The sequence below is a fragment of the Dinoponera quadriceps genome, unplaced genomic scaffold (genome assembly GCF_001313825.1).
Source record: "Dinoponera quadriceps isolate SergipeBrazil2010 unplaced genomic scaffold, ASM131382v1 scaffold2346, whole genome shotgun sequence".
NCBI lineage: Eukaryota > Metazoa > Arthropoda > Insecta > Hymenoptera > Formicidae > Dinoponera > Dinoponera quadriceps.
Window position 1 is genome coordinate 340,631 of NW_014556388.1, and position 19,839 is coordinate 360,469.

General features: G+C 39.6%; 1 protein-coding gene across 6 annotated transcripts in view; it reads right to left on the reverse strand.

Annotated features, from left to right (window-relative positions):
* The window catches only part of LOC106747268 (filamin-A), a 63,804-nt gene extending 44,155 nt beyond the window's left edge, over positions 1 to 19,649 (reverse strand). Inside the window, exons 1-6 of one of the 6 annotated variants that reach the window (XM_014624631.1) lie at positions 19,543 to 19,649; positions 16,419 to 16,674; positions 14,620 to 15,044; positions 1,617 to 1,960; positions 993 to 1,120; positions 426 to 440 (exon numbers count right to left, since the gene is read on the reverse strand). In XM_014624631.1, the coding sequence (XP_014480117.1) occupies positions 426 to 440; positions 993 to 1,120; positions 1,617 to 1,960; positions 14,620 to 14,962 (830 nt within the window). In that variant the 5' untranslated portion in view covers positions 14,963 to 15,044; positions 16,419 to 16,674; positions 19,543 to 19,649. Of the gene's footprint in view, positions 1 to 425; positions 441 to 992; positions 1,121 to 1,616; positions 1,961 to 14,619; positions 15,045 to 16,401; positions 16,675 to 18,441; positions 18,536 to 19,542 lie in introns of those variants that run through there. The other 5 variants (XM_014624629.1, XM_014624630.1, XM_014624633.1 and 2 more) reach the window with 5 other exon arrangements.
* Positions 19,650 to 19,839: the final 190 nt, after the last annotated feature.

Here is a 19,839-nt window from a genome sequence, read left to right on the forward strand (position 1 = left end):
AAATATTAATAGATGGTTATATATCCACCTCTAATAATATTTAAAAAATAATATTATAAAATATTATATAACATTCTTAGAATATTATAAAAATATTATTTTAATATTGAATTATATTCATATAATATTCTGGGAATATTACGCGCTTATAGAGATGGAGAATAAAATGCAGTTACGCGATCAAACACCGTCGTACCCTCCGCGACAAATTCGCAATTCGTGAATTCGTCACAGCCGCCGCAACTACTCTGGCTCATTTACTCTCTATCAGGCGTTCATGTACACGTATATGTACAAAGGAGCGATTAGGAGTGCCGGGTGGCACGGGGTTAAGAGGTGGATCTCTCAAATGCTACGGCCAAGGCAGCGGACATTAATTGCGGAAAAACCGTTATACGTCAAAACATGATCATTGCGCGACTTACCGCGGCGGGGGGATGCTGCGACCGAGAAATGAAATAAATTGATTAATTAGACCAATAGTAACCCATACCAGGAATCTAAACGCGTCTCTCACACACTTCTACTCCGCGTATCGCTCAGCGAAATACGAAGGAAAACGGTCGTTTTTTTTTCCTTTTTTTTCGTAACATAGCACGAGATTTTTCACGGCGGTACGTGAACTTTAAATGAAAATCACACGAAATGGTCGGAGTGAAAAATAATAAATTCTTTACAAAAAAGTAAATAAAAGTGACGGGACAAAAATTGAAAAAAATCGTTTAACGATTTTTTACATAAAAATGCTTGATTATTTTTATTTAAAATATATTCCAGAGATCGATGACTGAGAAAAAAGTTAATTAGACGTATAGAAAAAATCTTAACGCGAAAAATATGTATCGTATAACAAATGAAACGCTCGCTCGTTCAAGTGCTATCGAATGTTTTCCAACTTCCTTGAACAGAAGTGCTCGGCAAAAGGTATGAAACACATTCTCGCGATAACATTTTAAAATGATGTTTAAACAATCGGCTCGAAGCGTGCTTACCTGTTCGGGTTCGTGCGGGGGCGCAGAGGAGCACCTGATTTCAATTTCGCATTGGGATATTGAGACAAGTACGTCATCATTGACATCTCGTCGATGTTTGGATTAACCATCTCTTCGGGTTTGATGAGCTGCAAAAAGTATGATTAAAAAATTATCGTTCAATATAAGATTTTAAAGAGAATCAAAGAGAATCAATTTCAACATCTTATTCTATATTTTCTTTCTCTTAGTTCTGATAAAGCGCGTTTCACAATATCGACACCATCAATATTAAAATGATAATTTCAAAATATTAACCCTTTGTTGATACATTTTTTTTTCTGCTTAGTTTGTCTCTTAATGACAGAAATATCAGTTGTCAATCAGTTGAGATCGAATTTAGCGTGTACCGAGAACGATACACGTTCCAAGCCACGTGTTGATATTAATTCATCGTGTCTCCGCGTAATTTCAAATTAAGGCATAATCAATCAAATCGAATAATATTAAAAATAATTAAGATAACTAATGAAACCATAATCGACTCGAGAATTAAATTGCTTAATTTATACAAAGATGTAACATACTTTTGCGAATTTGCTATATCCAATAAATTTCAAAATTAAAATTTGTTTCACAACGTACCTGAGGAATATTGAGCCAATCGTCAGCAAGGCCCATAGCTTCGGACGCGTTCTGGACCGCATCCTTGGGGTTCCAATCCTGCCAATCCGGGCAGAGACCAGGTGCAACTGCATCGACGAGAGCGCCCACCGCACGGCCGTCGTTCCAGTCGGAAGTGAAGTTTGTGATCGGCAGATCCGGCACTTTCGACTGAATCCAATGCATTAGTCTCTGCTTCGGCGTGGCACCCTTGTCTTCGCCGTCGTCGCCGTCCCACATGGGCATGGAGATCGAGTAGTGCAGGATCAGAGTCCATATTAGGCCGAGGATCAACTTCAATTTGCAATCTACGATGTCCGAAGAATCTGCGGAATTAAAGAGGAAAGAGAGATTAATCAAAAGAGAAATTTATCGATTTCTTTTAATTACCGATTTAGCACCATTTAATAATTAGGAAGAGAAGTTGAGTTATTCAGAAATTGTGTGCGAATAGCCCAGATACTAGGAAAAAAATGAAACACGTTTGTCATACACGTAATATTCTTCGAGATTAATTTTCACGAAGAAATTCTAAATTATCCGCTAAAAGTGTTTGTCGAAGAAGTTCGCGAAAATGCAACGAATATATATCGTTCTTGCTGCAACATTATTAGCAATAAATTGCAACATTGTGAACAGCCGCCTGTCAGAATCAGCAATTTCCCCGTTCACAGGGATAAGAATTAATCTCTCGCAGAACCCCGCTTCTAAATCGTATTGGGTAGACCATGTCGAAATATTGGCCGCGACTCAAAAGCGCCGTGTTTATGAACCTTTTCTGATTCTGCATTTCATGCAAACGTTTTCAATGCCAGTTTAACGAGAGATTGTCGAGATCCATTGATAATACGCAATAATACGACGTGTTAAATATTATAATATTATGATTGTATTTAATTATGGTATATAGTGTTAATTGTATAGCATTAATTACGATAATAATATATAATATATATCATGTAATATAATGGTAGATAAAGATGATATTATATGATGACAATCCATTTGGATTCTATAAAATTAAAGAAAAGAGAAAAAGGAGAAAATTTATAGGCAATTATTTACACGTGCATTATATGACGTAATTCTCTCATATGTGCATTTGTAAATGTGGTGTTCTTCCCAGCCTTTTAAATACATTTCGTTTTAATAATTCGTGAAAGTACATCGCGATGCAATTTCTTATTCACGAGTGAGTAAGGTACTTCCTTTCGCAAAAAGATTCCGCTAATTTGCCCTTCCTGTTGCGCAAAGCTTCATTGTTCATCCCAAGATCGCTCATCGCTCAAGTATCTAACGTGAGTAAGGGCGAGTGGGCGTTATTATAAAAATATTTGTCCGCGTCGCGCTTATGGAATCGAGCTGACGTATTCTTTCACAATGCATATCTTCAAGCGACGTTAATGAAATCCTCCTCGATGCGCAAGTGTTTGCGCAACGAAAGTGCTAATAGATATCCGCGACGCGGTGATTCACACGTTGAGCGATCGCCAGACGATCGTAAATACCTGCGGGTCCTTCGAATTTTCCGCGGGAATGGTATCAATAACGATTATTGCTGGCACGCAACCGTTTTGTTAGAATAAATCGTTAGACGCGTTATATAAAGTATAAGCGATTAATATTTCGAGAATGCGAAAACTTTCAGCCGAGGAGAATAATCGACTCGATCGACTCTCAATAGTCAATTTTAATTTTCAAGATCTATCTCGTTAATCTTAAAAGCCAATACTCAATATCAGTTTAAGTAGCGAATGTGTAAGCAAATCTTTATTGATACACGACCACGCGCAATGAAAGCATTTACGCAATGAGTACTTGTCTTCTTATCTGTTAATCAAAGTTGTATATAATGGAAAATTTTAATTTACTACGACGGTAATAATAGAGATATTAAGCTTTAGAACCGGAATAATTGTAACGCATAGATAAAAATATAAAAGTATAACATTGGAAAATTTCACAATTATGTATTAATTATATTAGTAGGAAAATTTCTCTCTCTCTCTCTCTCTCTCTCTCTCTCTCTTCCTCTCTCTCATACACACATACAATTATATGTCTGCTTAACAATTATAATTAATTACTAAATCTCAATATAATCTCAATGAAATTATAAAATTATGAAATAATTGACAGAATTTTTTGTAACGTTAAAAATAAAATTTCAATCCGTTTTTATGTATCTCTGCGTTATTAAGGGAGGGAAGTTTCACGGCGTTTCATTTGAGACATTTATGAGACACACGAGCAATTTTCTCGCATAAATTTTTCTACTGTAAGAGAAACCACGTTTTATCAGAACCACAACCATCGCGAGCATTCTTTTTCCGCGCGCCGTCTCCTTGACGTATCCTCCGGTGGAATAAAAAAAGAGTCGGGCACGCTGCGGTAGATCTCTCAAGATTAAAGACGACGATGCACTCGGTCGCGCGAATTTAGTCGGAGGCGAGTCGCCGCTGATATTTCTGGCGCCCGACGGCATTCGACATTGTCTCACCGTTGACGAGGTGTTGTTCGTGTGACGGGGAATCGCCACTGTATGACGATTCATCCGGGCTATTTTCAGCAATTACTGAGAGCTACCAAGTGATGTCAGCAAAAACGTAGTTAATGCCGTGACACGCCGCGAACCGGCTAAGCGCCAGCTAATTCACCCTCTGTGACGCCTGCGAGACGGGCTTCCGAGATTCTCGAGCGTTCACGCGGTCCTCCACCCACGTAATAGTCTTGCTCGTGACGAACAATCTGGATATCATTAGAGGCGCGATTTATTATGAAAGATCTCTCTGATATTTTCTCCGACGACAACGACCGATGATGTTATCTCGATATCTTTATTCTGGTTTCAACATATACTGTATTATTCGTATTTTCTGCCGTAAGAATAACCAAATGCGCTAATAATAATGAGAGTAGTGAAAAATAAATATTGTATACTAGAGTTTTCCAAATGTAACTGTTAATAAATCATTGATATGAGTCTGCAAGTAAATTTACGATTGCACAAAGAGCAGCGGCAATGTTCGGTCACGAGCCTTCGCACCTTGTAACGTGTTTCCTGCGTGACGGCGTAGGTAACACGCGTGAAAAAACGGTGGAGAAACCTGAAATGCTACCCTTTTGTTTGAACAGCCGGAATGGATACCCATTGTCGAGCCTCTCCTTCGAGTCGCAATTCGCTTGACCGCGATGTGAAGCGCACTCGTAACTGCACAGACAAGCGGCGGAGAAAGTTTCAGCAAACGACGTGCTCAAACTTAACGTGAGACACACATTTTTTAGATAAAAATTTAAGCATCACACTTATATATATTAATACAATAAAATTCTTTACAAAATAAAAATTCAATTTTTTGTTTTTTTTTTCAAACACATTTAATAAAATAAAAGAAAAAACAATTTAACTTAACTTCAATTAAGCCACATTGCAATATATCTCTACGAATATCCCAAATATCATCAAACAAAAACAAATTGTACAAATAAAAAAAATTTTTTAATTACAAATTTTCCGTTAAAAACAGTCAAGTTCTTAAGAATAATATTCAAAAAATAATAATTTAAAGGAAACACAGGTGGGCTCCTGACATTGTCTATTTTGTTGGATTCGTTTGTTAAAAACTCGTTCCGACTTGATGGACAAGCAAGAATTATGGCTAAACAAACGTTAATAAAAGTTTGCAATTTTCGTTAACGAAGCTAAACGGTCATGCGAGAGAATCAAGATTGAAACAAATCGCGTATTTTCGTATTGCATCCGCGTATAGTGACTCGCTCGCCAGTGTCGCATTTTAATGAGCAATAAAACTGGACAAGCCAATTGCATTCCTCGTGATACTAGGTAATGGACGTGTTTGTTTCCAACGCTATAGATCTTCATAGAGAATGACTGTTGATAGTTAGACACGATCATTTGTACTTGTAAGCCAATTACTGTGAGTGTTACACATCGACAAATACGAATGCAATTTTATAATGTTTTATGAGATATTAATTTGCGGCATTTTCGTTAGTGTTGTTAGCTACTATTATTGTAGAATACCGCCTGAAATCTGTTTCACGAATTTCATAGCAGCAAAATAACGATAAAAACGTGACGTGATTACTCATTTGCTCTCGATAATATCTCGTAACGTCAAGAAAAAAATAATGAATTAACTATGTAGCAGCTAAAAAATTCATTAAGATCGGATTACGTGTAAAAGTTACACCGCGTGATACTATTTCTGAATGTGTCGACAGTACGATTGGTATTCGACCTCAATGATTCAGCGCAACGGATTCCAATATTACAGACTCGCATATGTTCAAATAAAAGCAACAGGTGAATCTCCGTCAAAAGAGAGAGAGAGAGAGAGAGAGAGAGAGAGTAACACAGCTGTAAATATGAATATAGCTGTAGCGCGATATATGTTGTACAACCAGATATTCTTTTCAATAACAAAATGAAAAATAACGCGGCGTCTATCAATTCAAATAGATCATCTATCTTTATCGTCAAACTCGTTATATAGCTGTAATTTTACATTCACGAATTAAACATTAATAATTTTTCATAATTAATTACTACCTGCGTACTATCGCACAAATATCTCCAAACGTAATATATCTACAGATTTATATCGCAGAATTTATATCGCAATCAAGTAGAACAGATCGTGCCCCAATATTCATGACTCACTCTGCAAATCGATAAAAAAAGAAATCGCCAGAATTGAACGAATGTATGGGTCATTTCTGGAGCAATAAATACATTGCGATAATTTCTGGAGGAATCGAAAGATTTTATCGTTCGCAGAAGAGCAATAAAGATTTATTTCGTCGTCGTCGCACAAACCAAGCGACTGTCCGTACGTTCGCCGTGAACGTTGAGCATCAAAGTCGGATTCGGTGACGTAATAAATACACGGTCTACGCATCATAAATACATAGCGTGTCCTGGAATCTTCCAGCGGGAATCGAAGGGTTGCAAGTTCTGAGAACCTGGGCGTGTAAGGATCGCTCTTAAAGAGAGAAAAAGAAAACAAGAGGGAAAGAGAATGAGGAGAGAGGAAGAACCGATAAAAATCCACAGGTCCAGAGAGACGGGCCTCTTTATTACTCTTTCATCTAGCCGACAGTAGTTGGAGTGATCTATTCTCGGACCGGGAATCTTTGTTGTGTAAAGCGAGACTCCGAAACGGATCTTTGCGAGCGCTGATTTCCGGCGACGAGGCTTAAATCAGAGGGAGAAAAACGAAGGGAGATACGAGCCGGGGGAAAAAAAGTACACGGACTTTTGTAATCCTTAAAAATGTGAATTTTTAATCTATCTGTCCGCACAGAGAAAAAGGTTTCTCTACATTTAATATTTCTATTTATTTGACAAAAATTTGTTTCATAGAAACAACATATATAAATTATTTGTTTGAGTAAAAAAATTGTCTCATTCAAGAAAATTCTATTATTTAACAGAAAGAGCGCTATTATTTGAAATAATATCTTTTAACCAAATAAAATATTATTAGTATAAAAACAGCGAATCGAATCGCGATTTTTGCGGCGAAAAAGAAAGAAGAGTCCTCTCTTCAGGTGAGAAAAGTTCTCGCAGCTGCTTATTAGCGTGTCTTTTAACTTACGAGAATATTCAAATTAAGACCAAAGTTTCCGATAAAAACTAACAATCCCGATAATACCTGGAAACTGTACGCTACAGTCTGACTCGTTACTTTTCTAGAGAAGAGTGATGAATTTTCCAACGTGTTCGTGGAAGAGTCGATTCGGTCGGTTCTTTTTTCCGCGATGATCCATCCGGCATTTTCGTCGCGCGTACGAAGATAAATTCAATAATTAATAATTAATCAGACGGAGACTCTTATGGAATACCGGCTAATGTTAAAGGCGATATTAAAAATAACTCGGTTGACTCGCGTATCGCGTTGAGTCACTCGTTATTCTAATTATGCAATTAAAAGACCCGGTCTCTCGAGCGTACACTTGCCGGTGCGTGACGTTTCCAACGACAAGTATCCCATGGCGAGTTTAGACGGTGACGTCACTGATCGTTAAGAGATTACCTCACCGGCCGGAGAGGATGCCAGGTCGGACCTCCGCCAATGCGATCCTCTCTTTCTTTCGATCAATGTGCGATCGACGACGACTATAACGTGTGTCGACGAAACTGCATCTCGTCGCGTGCGAATTTAACCGTCAAAATGACGAGGAAATTACGATAAAGTTCGTTTCTTCATCATTTTGACGTCATTTCCACATCGTCGATATTTTCTACCTGTACTGAGAGAAAAATATAATTATTTTCGGGGGACAACAGTATCCTTTTTTTTATTTTAACCACAAAAATAGTAATAGCAACATGCACATAAAATTATTGTCGCTAACACTATAGCAACACTTACTAGAAAAATAGTTCTCTCGACTTTTGTGGTTAAAATGAGAAAAAAAAGGGATACTGTTGTCCCCAAAAATAACTATATTTTTCTCTCAGGGTGGAACATGACTGCAACGCGATCGTTCATTCGTTTTTATTATATCTATATCGGTTAACCGTATCAATTACGTGTATTATATTTTTAGAAGCGGCGAAACTTTGAAGATCTCGGGAAAACACCGAAGATCCGCGAATTTTATCTCGAAAGGTGGGCGACGCGAGCCTGACACACCTCAGAATATTTGTTTATGATGTGCGCGCGCGTGGGAGATATTTTTTCGTGGGGTCCCGAAAATACGGCGGGCAAACAGAGATTTCGATAATCGCCGGTACCTTGAGAACTAACGCGCCCAGCGGAGGTACTCTCTCACGCTTGATTACGGATTAGTAGAACACGGTCGTTTAATGTCAAGGTTACGTTTGAGAGAGAAAGTAATATCGCTCTCGATACACGCGCCGCAAATTGCGCGCGGAAACACTATAATTACTCGGCCAGCGTCGCCGTTTCTTCAGTATTTATGGCCTTCCATCGGGTTATGTCATATTGACATGGAAAATATCGACGAGCTTTAAGTATTCTCAGCACGCTATCTGTCGAAGAGAAAGAATACTCGTACGGAGATATTTTAGAAATACCTTTGTGAAAAAACCACGTATCTGTTATTGATTATAAATTTCCTTTCTGTTTCTCTTATTTTCGGGAAAGCTGAGTGTAATCAAATTTCGGTATAATTAAACGAGACTACGAACGACCATTAATTCAATTAATAAAACCGAAGAAATAACGAAATTTATGAAATTTCGTCATAAAGATGACTTAAATTAAAGGCTAATTTTTTGAAACGAGTGAAAGCAGTTGGACATCCCAGTGACTTTTGCACAGAAGCAATCGGAATTAACCAATTGAAATGAAGAAACCGGATTGGAAAATGTCGTCGAGAGATCACTGTCTCACAGGCACGTGTGCTCGATTAGCAGGAGAGGGAAGAGGGAGGATACGAGTCGGCCACGTAATGTACGCGAAGAGAGAAAGACGTCCATGGCGACCAAGGCAAGCCTGACCTTCACCCGATCTACATGAGTCTGCCTACTTTTCTCCTTTTGCCCGTCGTCGGGCCCCGCGGGTCCCGAACGGGTTTCAACGGTGCTCCGCGTAACAGCGCGAACGTGGCTTCCGCTGATATCTGATAACCGAGCGGCTGTAACGCTGTCGGTCCTGCGGTTACGTCCCGACCGAGATTGCCATGAACATTGCATCAGGGCATATTAGCCTCTCAAGCTGGCGATACGAACTTTTTTTCTACATAGTCCTCGAGTGGTCGCACTGTGAGATGAGGCAAAGTTCGCCGAAAGCACTCGACTCGTCGCGACACAGGTCTGAGTTGCATCCAAACACCGAGCGAGAAACAGAGAAATGATTAAACGATCAGACAAATTCAACTTTCAGTCTGTGGTGGAAAAAAAGGGAGAAATAATAAGCGTCTCTCTTTTAATCTTTCTCGAAAAGTTTCCTAAGCGCCGGCCAAGGCCGGCAGCGCGAAGGACGGTAAATGCCACTAATGACTACCTATGTGACGTTAAAGCCGAATGTACGCGAGATTTATAGGAACTTTTAATATGTATGCAAATGTTTCTTGCGTAGTTGGATGTTTTCTTTTACTTTGGACGCTTATAGAGACGTGTTTATGCGAAACCGGCGATTTAAGAAATAATTACGAAACGATTAATTCACGTCAACGTGAGCATGTTGTATTGCATTTATAGAAATTTGAATATAATGATTTGAATATAATAGATTTAATGATTTGAATATAGTAAATTTAATGAATATATATGAACATAACGAATTTATACATTCATGGGTTGCGCAAATAATTACATCCGTCTTTCGCCCTATAAATTTACGAAGTCGCTTTGAAAATACATGAATCATGTATTTCCGAAGCGACTGACAAATCGACAATCGTTACTCTTCCGAGTCTGTGGAAAAATATTCTGGAAATTTTGAAAATTCTGAAAAAATCATTGAGTACAGTCGGTCACAGGACGGTTGCAACAGTTTTTTCTTACATACTTCAGAACACACAAAAAACACGACGAAGCGAACCTACAGTCCCTGGTCATATTAATAGACGCACCTTAATTTTTTACAATTCATTGTCTTCCGAGAACCAGTTTTATAATACAGTTTTTTAATAATACTTACTTTATAATACGATTCATCTATCGATCGAATTATGTCAAGGAATTATTATTCTATAAAAGTATGTATTTTTTATGACGTCATTTCACTTGGCTGTTACAATGACCTTGAATAAATATGAATCCGTGCTAGTTGTATTGTTGATAATAACGAAAACAGACGTGAGTTTTGAGCGTGTCAGAAATTTAGTTTTATTTTTGTTTATTTGTGACTTGAAACTTCAAATTTCTTGTTTACTAACAGAAAAATGAATTTTCGTGTAAAAAATATTAATATTGTTTACACAAATTATGGGTAAAACAAGTGATTTGACACGTTAGAAGGTTGCAGAGGTAAAAGGCGCTGATTGACGCCGAAAATTATTCTAATCGAGTAAACATAAATTTAGTAGCTTTTCTTTTCCTCCTAACCTGTATTCTACTAAAAAATTAAAGTGCGTCTAATAATGTGGCCAGGGACTGTATGATTCACGAACATACGCAACAGATCAGACGCAATAGGTCAGACAGCTGTCAAAATTAGATACGCAAAATTAGATGTATATGTCAAAATTACATGCGTATATGTAATTTTGACAGCTACCTGACTATTTACTGCGCAAATCATAGGCTTTCAATCGCTTCGTCGTATTTTTTGTACCGAACATGCAAAAGAAAGAAACCGTGGCAACCGTCCAGTGACCGACTGTACTTCGCGATACTTCGTGACTTCGCGCATTTATATTCCCCGGCACGTTGTTTCTCCTCCTGCAACATGACAGTTGCAGGTTAGAGAGCGTCATGACATCATCGGTGATATATTCAACTGCGTCACACGGCCAGTCAAGCTTCTCTTGGAGGCCCAAGGATGCGGCAAATCATAATGACGCGGGGCAAATAATCGTCAGTCTTTCAGTGCAAATTTCAGCTCCCACCATAAATATATTATCTTGTCACTTCCCGGACAAATGACTTCTCAGTGTAAATTTCGCAATCTGATGATTTATTCATAAGTTACTGGTAAAAATGGTGCTCGCTGTACAATGGGCATTATCAGTGGAAGTAGCGGTTGGCTGCCTCCAGTGGATTCTTTTACCAACAAGTGGTTACAGACACGTGGTCTGACCGATAGCGCGGACTCGACGATCGGCTTTCGTCGATGGGACTTCGCGAGCCACATGTTGTTCCCGTGTTGACGATTATTCCTGTCTAAATTACCAACAATTCCGGCCAAAATTCACGCAAATTACTCCGATGATCATGTATTAACGCGCGTGTATCGATATTAATAATAATATTATATCAGGGCTACCCACATAAGTAATGTCGTTTTTTCAGATTGAATAAACATTGCTACCTTGTTCGTAGACGTGATCTATTATTACATAACTTATATATTAATTAAATTTATCGATATTTAGTGTGCTTATTATGAAGTTTTGAAAGAACTAAATGTTAAATAAAATTTTGCATAAGTATCAAAAAACAACATTACTTATAGGCATTCCTAATAATTCCCAAGAGAAAAATAAGCGCGGCCCATAAATGTGTTTCAAGTTTCCCATATGCTGAAAGTAGGATAACAGCTACTTTCTACGTAGAATGATGAAATTTCTTCGCTACAATGAAGAAAGAAAATTAGCTAAAGCAATTTTCCTTACGGATCGTATCTTAGATGGTTACCAAATATCACCAAGATTCACTATTCATTTCCAAAATTTAGCTTGATGACCTAAATAGAGTCCAAGCAACTAAATCCTGATTCTTGGAGCCACACGTTTGCTTCATCTAATCAAATTATTTCGCGAGAATCACGGACACTTGGCCCGTACTATTTATATTTTATTATAGTCGAGTAATCGAGTAGTAATCTTTCTTTCAGTGCGCTTTGCTTCATTTCCCTCATTTACTTGCTTTACTTATTTATCTGTCTTATTTGGTTCTCTTCCGGATTAGTGGGAGTAGATGATACAACGTCGGTTTGTTCACCCGTGAGGAACACGTGAACAGCATTACCCCATCGCTACCATCTGTTTTCCCGGGGTAGCCCGGGCGAGCGTCATCGATCCACAACCCTCTCGCTGTGCTCCAGAATCGCTTTTATTTCGCCGCTCGATACGCCCGCGTATTCTAGAGCGCTTGATCCCGAATCCAGAAGCAGCGACGCGCAAAATTATCCCGCGCATCATCGTACACACCGCTCGCGGCCTCGCTTGATAACGAGAGAGTATTTCGCGGCATACGCATAGCGAGTACTATCGTAGAGCCAGTTATTGGCCACGTTCAACAGAACGTTTAATTTGCAACTGTTGGAAGTTTTCTGAGCTGAGATTGGATTATTCTTTTAGATCTACAGGACTAATCCAATGTCAGCACAGGAAACTTCCAACAGTTACAAACTAAACATTCTGCTGAACGCGGCCATTGAGTTCGGCTTCTTTTTCTCCCTCCGGCTTTGTAATCGCGATGTCGAATGTCGATTGGGTCTTTAATTTAATTTCGCAATTCTCGACGCCGCAAGTTCACACGTACGTTATCAGTCAGATCCACGTTGACACGTGTGAGCGAAACGCGCGATTAACTATTTGCTGATCCGCTTGTCCTCAAATTTCGCCGACCAATCATTCTCCGCTACTTTCGACCACATTCCTCGTCGTGTAAATAAGTGCATATTTTGAGGCTAATGTCGCGGATGCCGCGCAGCGGTTACCATGTTAATGGTGAAGCAAGATAAATGAGAGCATAAACTTGCAAATCCCGTATCTCCGCAGCGCGGCGAGTAGGTGTCATAATGAACGGGTGAGATGTTACACGTGACCCCGTCGGAAATATTCTAGAGATTAAAATATTTCGAGGAGATGTTGCCGACCACGCAGGAACGTTCCTTCGCGAGATCTCTTGGAATCATGCATAATACATCGCGCGTAATTTGCTTTCTCTCAGAGCCGACATTTACTTTTAAACGTGGCCTTCTTCCCCCTCCCCCCTTTGCCGCTATTAATCTCACTAATTTGTTATAAAAACAGATTTAAATAACTGCATATCGCCCCTTTGATTTTCACCGGATTTTTTTTTTGATAATTCCATTAAATAATATTTTGTTACATGCAACACGATACGTTCGATTATTAATTTTCGATACCCCCGCGGCAATTAGATTAAAGGGTTAATTCTGTTGTACTAAAAAAATTAAACAAATTTTGTCCGCGTTCTTCGGAAATCCTCTAAAATAAAATAACAGTCATGAAATATCATACTCAATATATTTTTACAAATATATATATATATATATATTATTACCTTATATATATAAAAGATTAGAATTATTAGAAAATAAAACTTAAAAACCAAGAGTGGGCCTAATTAACCGAGAGACATGTATTATCATCATGACAATAATAAGTAATAAATAAATAAATAAATACAATATTACATATATACATGTATATGTAATATTAATATTTATTAATGGCTCTTCCTGTTGTAGCGGAAACAAAACGGACGTTTCTCGCCAAAAAAATAACAGTAAATTTTGTTTGACGCACAAAAGTCACAAGTGAGAAAGTAGCTTTCTACGATGTTTACGTCTTTAATATATAACCTGACGTCGCTTGACACCACTACGACCGTAACTTTTAAATTTCTGTCCATTTCTAATTAAGATCCAGCTATCAATCAACCTGAAAAATTCATCTTTAATAAAATCGTTCCTTCGAACAATTCTCTCAAGTCCTCGAGAAATCCACATGAGTGTTCCTCATGAAGCGCAGAAATCCGAGGATCGATGAGTCGCTTCTACGCAAAATCTGGTAGACGACGCGGGCTCGACCTCGTCTCTCACGGTAATCGTAAGTATATCACGTGGTGGTGTTTACGATCCACTCATAAGTAAAACGTCCGAAGATCGGCCATGAATCGTAAATTAATCGTCAGAGCGCTACGAATTGGTGCACTATATCGTAGGAACAAGGATGTTATTGTCCTGATAATACCTCCGAACATTTATCACTCACGAATCGACAAGACACTGATGGCAACGTTATCAAATCCCAATTATTAATGGTGATTGAGAAATTTTATTCTGCTTTATTCCGTTTTATCAGAGAGCTTGATTAGTTTCCAATCACTTTATTCTAGATAGATAACAATAGTAACAGCGTCGTCGCTTCTTCGCCAAATAACCTTATATTCTCGCGACTGATGGAAACATTAAGGTTATCATGCAACACGCACACCACTCTGACAAGATTAATTCAACTTTTTCTAAGAACGCGCGAAGAAAGAAAGAGAGAGAGAGAGAAACAAGGGACGAGTCTATCTAGGTGCGACGCGTGCTGGTCCAGCAGCACGCGCACCGTCGGCTCGCTCACTCACCGATATTGACGATCCTGATGCCCTCGTCCTCTAGGAACTTGAGCGCGACCGACACGTTCTCCAGTTTCTGCGAGCGGAAGGTGGGCCTCTGGTTGTGTTTCGGCAGTCGCTTCTGCGCGAGCACCTCGATGAGGCTCACCAGCCGGAGACCGTCGGACAGGTCGCATTCCAGGTCGCCGATGTGCTTATTCACCGCTTTCAGCCGCTCATTCGCCCACCTGGTGAAGGTATTCTGCTGGATCCGCTTCCATTGCGCGTCCTCGGCCAGCTCGCGCTCGAACATCTCGTCCTCCTCCTCCTCGGCGGAGTTCTCGCACTTAACTGACTTATCATTCTCATTCATTTTATCGGCCGGTCCGCTGCTACGATCTCACGGACGAGGCTGGGTGGGGGTACGCGCCCCTGGTGTGTGTGTGTGTTGGTACCTGTGAATCACAGTGTGGGTAATCGCGAGCGCTTGTCACTGATGTGGCTGGGACACGCTTGTATCGGTGACTCACGAAGTAGCGATGGGCACAAACTCGCGTCGTTTTGAAATTTTAAAGCAAGCCCTGGACGCTACCAGCCTGTTGTGTAGACGTACGAACGAGAAGAGCGAGCTTATATTTGGCGTATTTGTTGATCTAGAAAGCTGGCCTTCAGGCCCGCGTCTCGGATTCGGGGAACTTTAGATTTAGTTGGATATGTATACGCGGTATTTCAGGATTTTTCAGCTTAAACTTTGTCAGTATGTCATCGGAATAATCTTGTTTTATGAGTGGAAATACGTGGAAATAAGAAAAAAAATGTTGTGTGAGTATAGGTCATTTGAAGCTTCGTTAAAAAATTGTGACGAAAATGTGCGATACGAACGAAAAAATAAGGGACTTGACTGGATCGACAATAATCGTCTGATTCGTATATGCGTGCTGTGTGTTTGATTACTCGAGATTGTTGAAAAATGATGAATGTAACTTGTATTGTTAGCAAAAAAGAGGAAAACGTAGTGAAACTGCGTATTATAAGGTGTCACGGTTGTTCTCGAATAAAGAATATACGGATCTTCACTTCACTTGCGGCTCTTGTAATGGGAATTCTCTAATAGGAGAGTACTACATACTTACATTGTATCATATTACAAGAGCAAGTCCACTATCGTTTCATGTTTTTGTTACAACTTTTTAACAAAGCTTGCAACCACGTGTACGTTCATTTAACATTTCTTTTATTTTCACTCATCGTACATACCCAGTAAAAAATTCTGTGTTAAAAACAGTCCACTGAAATTTCGTGTTATTTTAACATGGAAAACGTGTTAATTTAACATTCTATTTGCGTATTTTTTTACACATTCTCCGTGTTAAAGTAACACAAAATGTCAGTGGACCGTTTCTACCCCAAAATTTTTTATTATATATTGACGAGATTTGGTTGGAGAATTCTGGAACACCGTGTAATTGCTTGAATTTTTTTACTCTTTTTCGTTTGTGTTATATTTTTTTTCACATTTCTAGTAATATTTATTATCGCATCGCCTGGTAATCCTTTCCAAAGCCTTCGCTTATTGCTTGTTATTACAATTCCGAAAAAGAAATAAACAATTTAGAATCGTCCTAATTAATTTATAGTAGATATATCTTTTCAATTTGCTAGCATTAATATTCTTTATATATCACACGACCCGATTCAATAAATATTCTCTCCAGCAACAGGCGTCAATGTCGCTCGAAAGGGCGTCGTGTCCATCGCTAACGCGCACACCTGTACGACTGTCGCAGAAGAGGTGGATATCGGTGAGTCTACCTGCGATCCGCACGTACCGTGGGCCGACGAATCGGACGCACGTGTGGATGTGCGTGTGCGTATATGAGACGACGCTGAGACACGATCAGCTGGAGCGACTCCTTTCCGCACGATCCGTCGACCAGTTAGCGAAGTCTCAGTTCACTGGCAGAGATTGCACTTCGGATTTGAGGATGCGTTAGTCGAAAGAGGCTTTCCTTGGTAGAGATATGTCGTCTCCTTGAAACACCTTTTCTGGGTGGTCGCTCGTCCTGATTCGCGGCGACGATTCACCTGCGAAAACCTGTCGCGATTAAAAGACTGCCGATCGAACGGAGAATAAACTTTCAGCAAATATTGCGACGTTGTTTTATATGGAATAAAATCCGGACAACAACGGGCAATTATTAATCAATTCGTATAGTATAGAATACCAATTCGCACACTTTATGAGCAATTTGTGATAAACGTAATTGTGTGTTAAAACTGATCGATTTTTAAATAAAATTTGAAGTCATTTAAACTAAAATCATTTGACAAGAAGTAAGTAGTTTTAAGGAGAAAATGTGGATTCAACGAAAGCTTCCAAATTACCTTTCGTTGATAAAAATCTGACTTTTGGAAGGTCGATACGATTGATCGAGTGAATTCTCGTTTAAATCCACGAGAACGCGACGAATCGATCAGTCTCGCTCGAGTGGAAAATTCGCGCACGTGATTGGACTAAACTGTCCCGCCTCGACATGACTTACATTCGGCCTATCCATAAATAAAGTGTCTAATTATAAATAGCGGCACATTCGGAGGAAATTACTTCGGGCGTTTATCTTTATTTACGCACGCTAAGTTTCTGTGTATTTCTCAAACATAAATTTGTCATGTGCTCCAGTCACCAATAAAATATTTAAAGTTTCGAGTCTGGAGAGGTGAAATAAGAGAAGAGAATTGCGCCGATTCGCTGGAAGATTCATCTGCGTGTTAAATCACCGTTCTCCGAGTAGATTTTCCGCACATAATAGAAAATTAATCGGACGCACGCTAAATTACTATTCACGGAGCACGGCGAGATGCCAAGGTATTTTTGGTACTCGCACATATATGCGACTTTTTTCCAAGGTCTAATATTACATCTGAAAGATGAACTTCATAAACACGCGAACATTGTCCGAAACTCGAATAAAGAATCTCTGACGTTTTCGACACGATCTCTTACAGAAGGAAAGCGTAATTCACAAAATCGCATCCGACTATAAACACGCAATTGCGTAAACGTTAATAATAAACACGGTGCGATAGAGTCGTGCGAAGTATATTCTGATTCCATGCATCTCGGTAACACGCGTGATAGGATGCAGAATGTCTGGTCACTGCATCAGAAAGTAGGAATCTCTACGATGTCAAATCGTGCTCTCTCTTTCTGTTCCCAACAAAAATTATACAACGTCGAAGCTGTGAGAAATCATGGTTTTCTTCCCACTTATGCGTACAAAAATGTGCCATCGCGTTCTTTGAGATATATTGCACAGCGACATTCCGGTTGATGTGCAATTAGTGTGTTTGTACATATCGTTATCTATAATTATCTATGAAAGTCGTTAGGACGAGTGGTAATGTTAGAACATAATTTTTTTATCTCAGCACTCCAAAGTCAAGAACAAGGTTCGCAACGCCACTTCATTCGAGTAGGCCTACAACTCGGAGCTGTCATCGAGTTAAAAAATTTCAACTGTGCCTTCTTACGTATTCCCTCTCTACGTGTACCGAAACGTGGGTTATGTGTAAATATAAGCGTGCGTAACAGATAATTTCTTTCCCATATATTCCCTAATATTCCGAAAATTCACTTCGCACCATCGGCAAAATATCGATTATTTAAGTCCGCAGTAAAACCAATGCATGAACGAACTCGTTTCAAAACCCGAAACAAAATTCGAAAAATTCGAAACGAGGAAAATACGCCACTTTCTGGACGAACTTTCCGAGCGCTCGATGTTCCAATCACGAAAGTGCAAGGAAAAATTATCACACCACATGCACAAAAACATCGGTAACATTTTTTACCTCGCACGTTCGAGCGATCCTCTATCAACGGTCCACGATAAACTACTCTCGACGAGGAGTCGCCACGGTGCTACAGCGCTCCTCCGTGCCGCTTAAAATTCTCCCCGCGCCACCGTTCTCCGAAAGCAAGTTGCACCCGCGATTAGCGAATGGCGGGCGAATTACGAACCGGTCGCGGGCGGAGTATAAACGAATCGTGAATGTGTTTGCGAGCATATTGTCAACAAAGACACAATTCGCGCACGCGAATTAACACGAATCTGCAAACGCGAACCTTTTCCTTGGACAGTGAGACATGCGAAATTCATTGTCGAGATGAAAATTTTTTTAAATTAATATATATGATCCTGTAACGATGGAGAGAAAAGGAAACACTTTGCGACTTGACAAAATTATCTCGGCACGTCTGAAAAAAAGTACAATAAATTTTTACACCTTTTTAAGGCAATTTTACCTCAAGCTTACGATTACCGATGACGATAAACAACGTTCTCTCGAACATTTAGAAGGACAAAGTAATGCAATATCATACACAAAGAAAGAATTTCAGTTCGTGTAACAAAATAGGGATCAGAAGGAAATTCGATAAAGATACAATATCTCTGTTACGAGTCAGGATAAATTCATCTAAATATTGTCAACTGCGTTAAAACTTTGTTGATATAAATATTTAACTAAATAGAAATCTCCCACAAAAGACTTCCTGTTCCTACAACCGAATTATTATATATCCTATCTGGTCCCTCGACAATAGAAGACCGCTCATACGAATCGAGTTTCCTTCCCGCGCAGTATATGCCGCCGAGATGGGGAAATGAATAAATTCGAGATTTCGAAGAAGAGACAACGAGAGAACGAAGAAAGAACGAAGGAACAACCGACGTAATTTCCCACCGATAAAAAGACGCGACTCACCAAACTCGTTTACTCCATCATTATTATTATCATCATTATTATTATCTTATTCTTATTTATCATCTTATTTTACCATCGCACCTCGATCACCGTTTCCTTCTACCTGCGCGTCGTGGCGCGAAATGACGTCGGTTGTCTCATAAATGAAAAGAGAAAGGAAGAAAGATCAACTAATCAATCGCTAACCGTGATTATCGATGTGATTGGGGGGATCCCCGAGTGTCACACCGGGGCTCGTCACACGCACCGTCACCGTCGGGTTGGCGATATCCGGATCGCGGAGCGGCGCGACGCTGGCTCGATCGCAGCGGTTCGCAGACGATTACTGACGTTTACCGCCGCTAACCGGGAGACGAACACGCCGAAAGAAGTTACTCGGACTCGTCAACTTGTCCGAGAATAGTACGCGCCTCCCTCGCCACCCCCTGCGAGAGCGAGGGGCAGGGGGTCGGTCTATATATATACACACACACGCATCGGGCC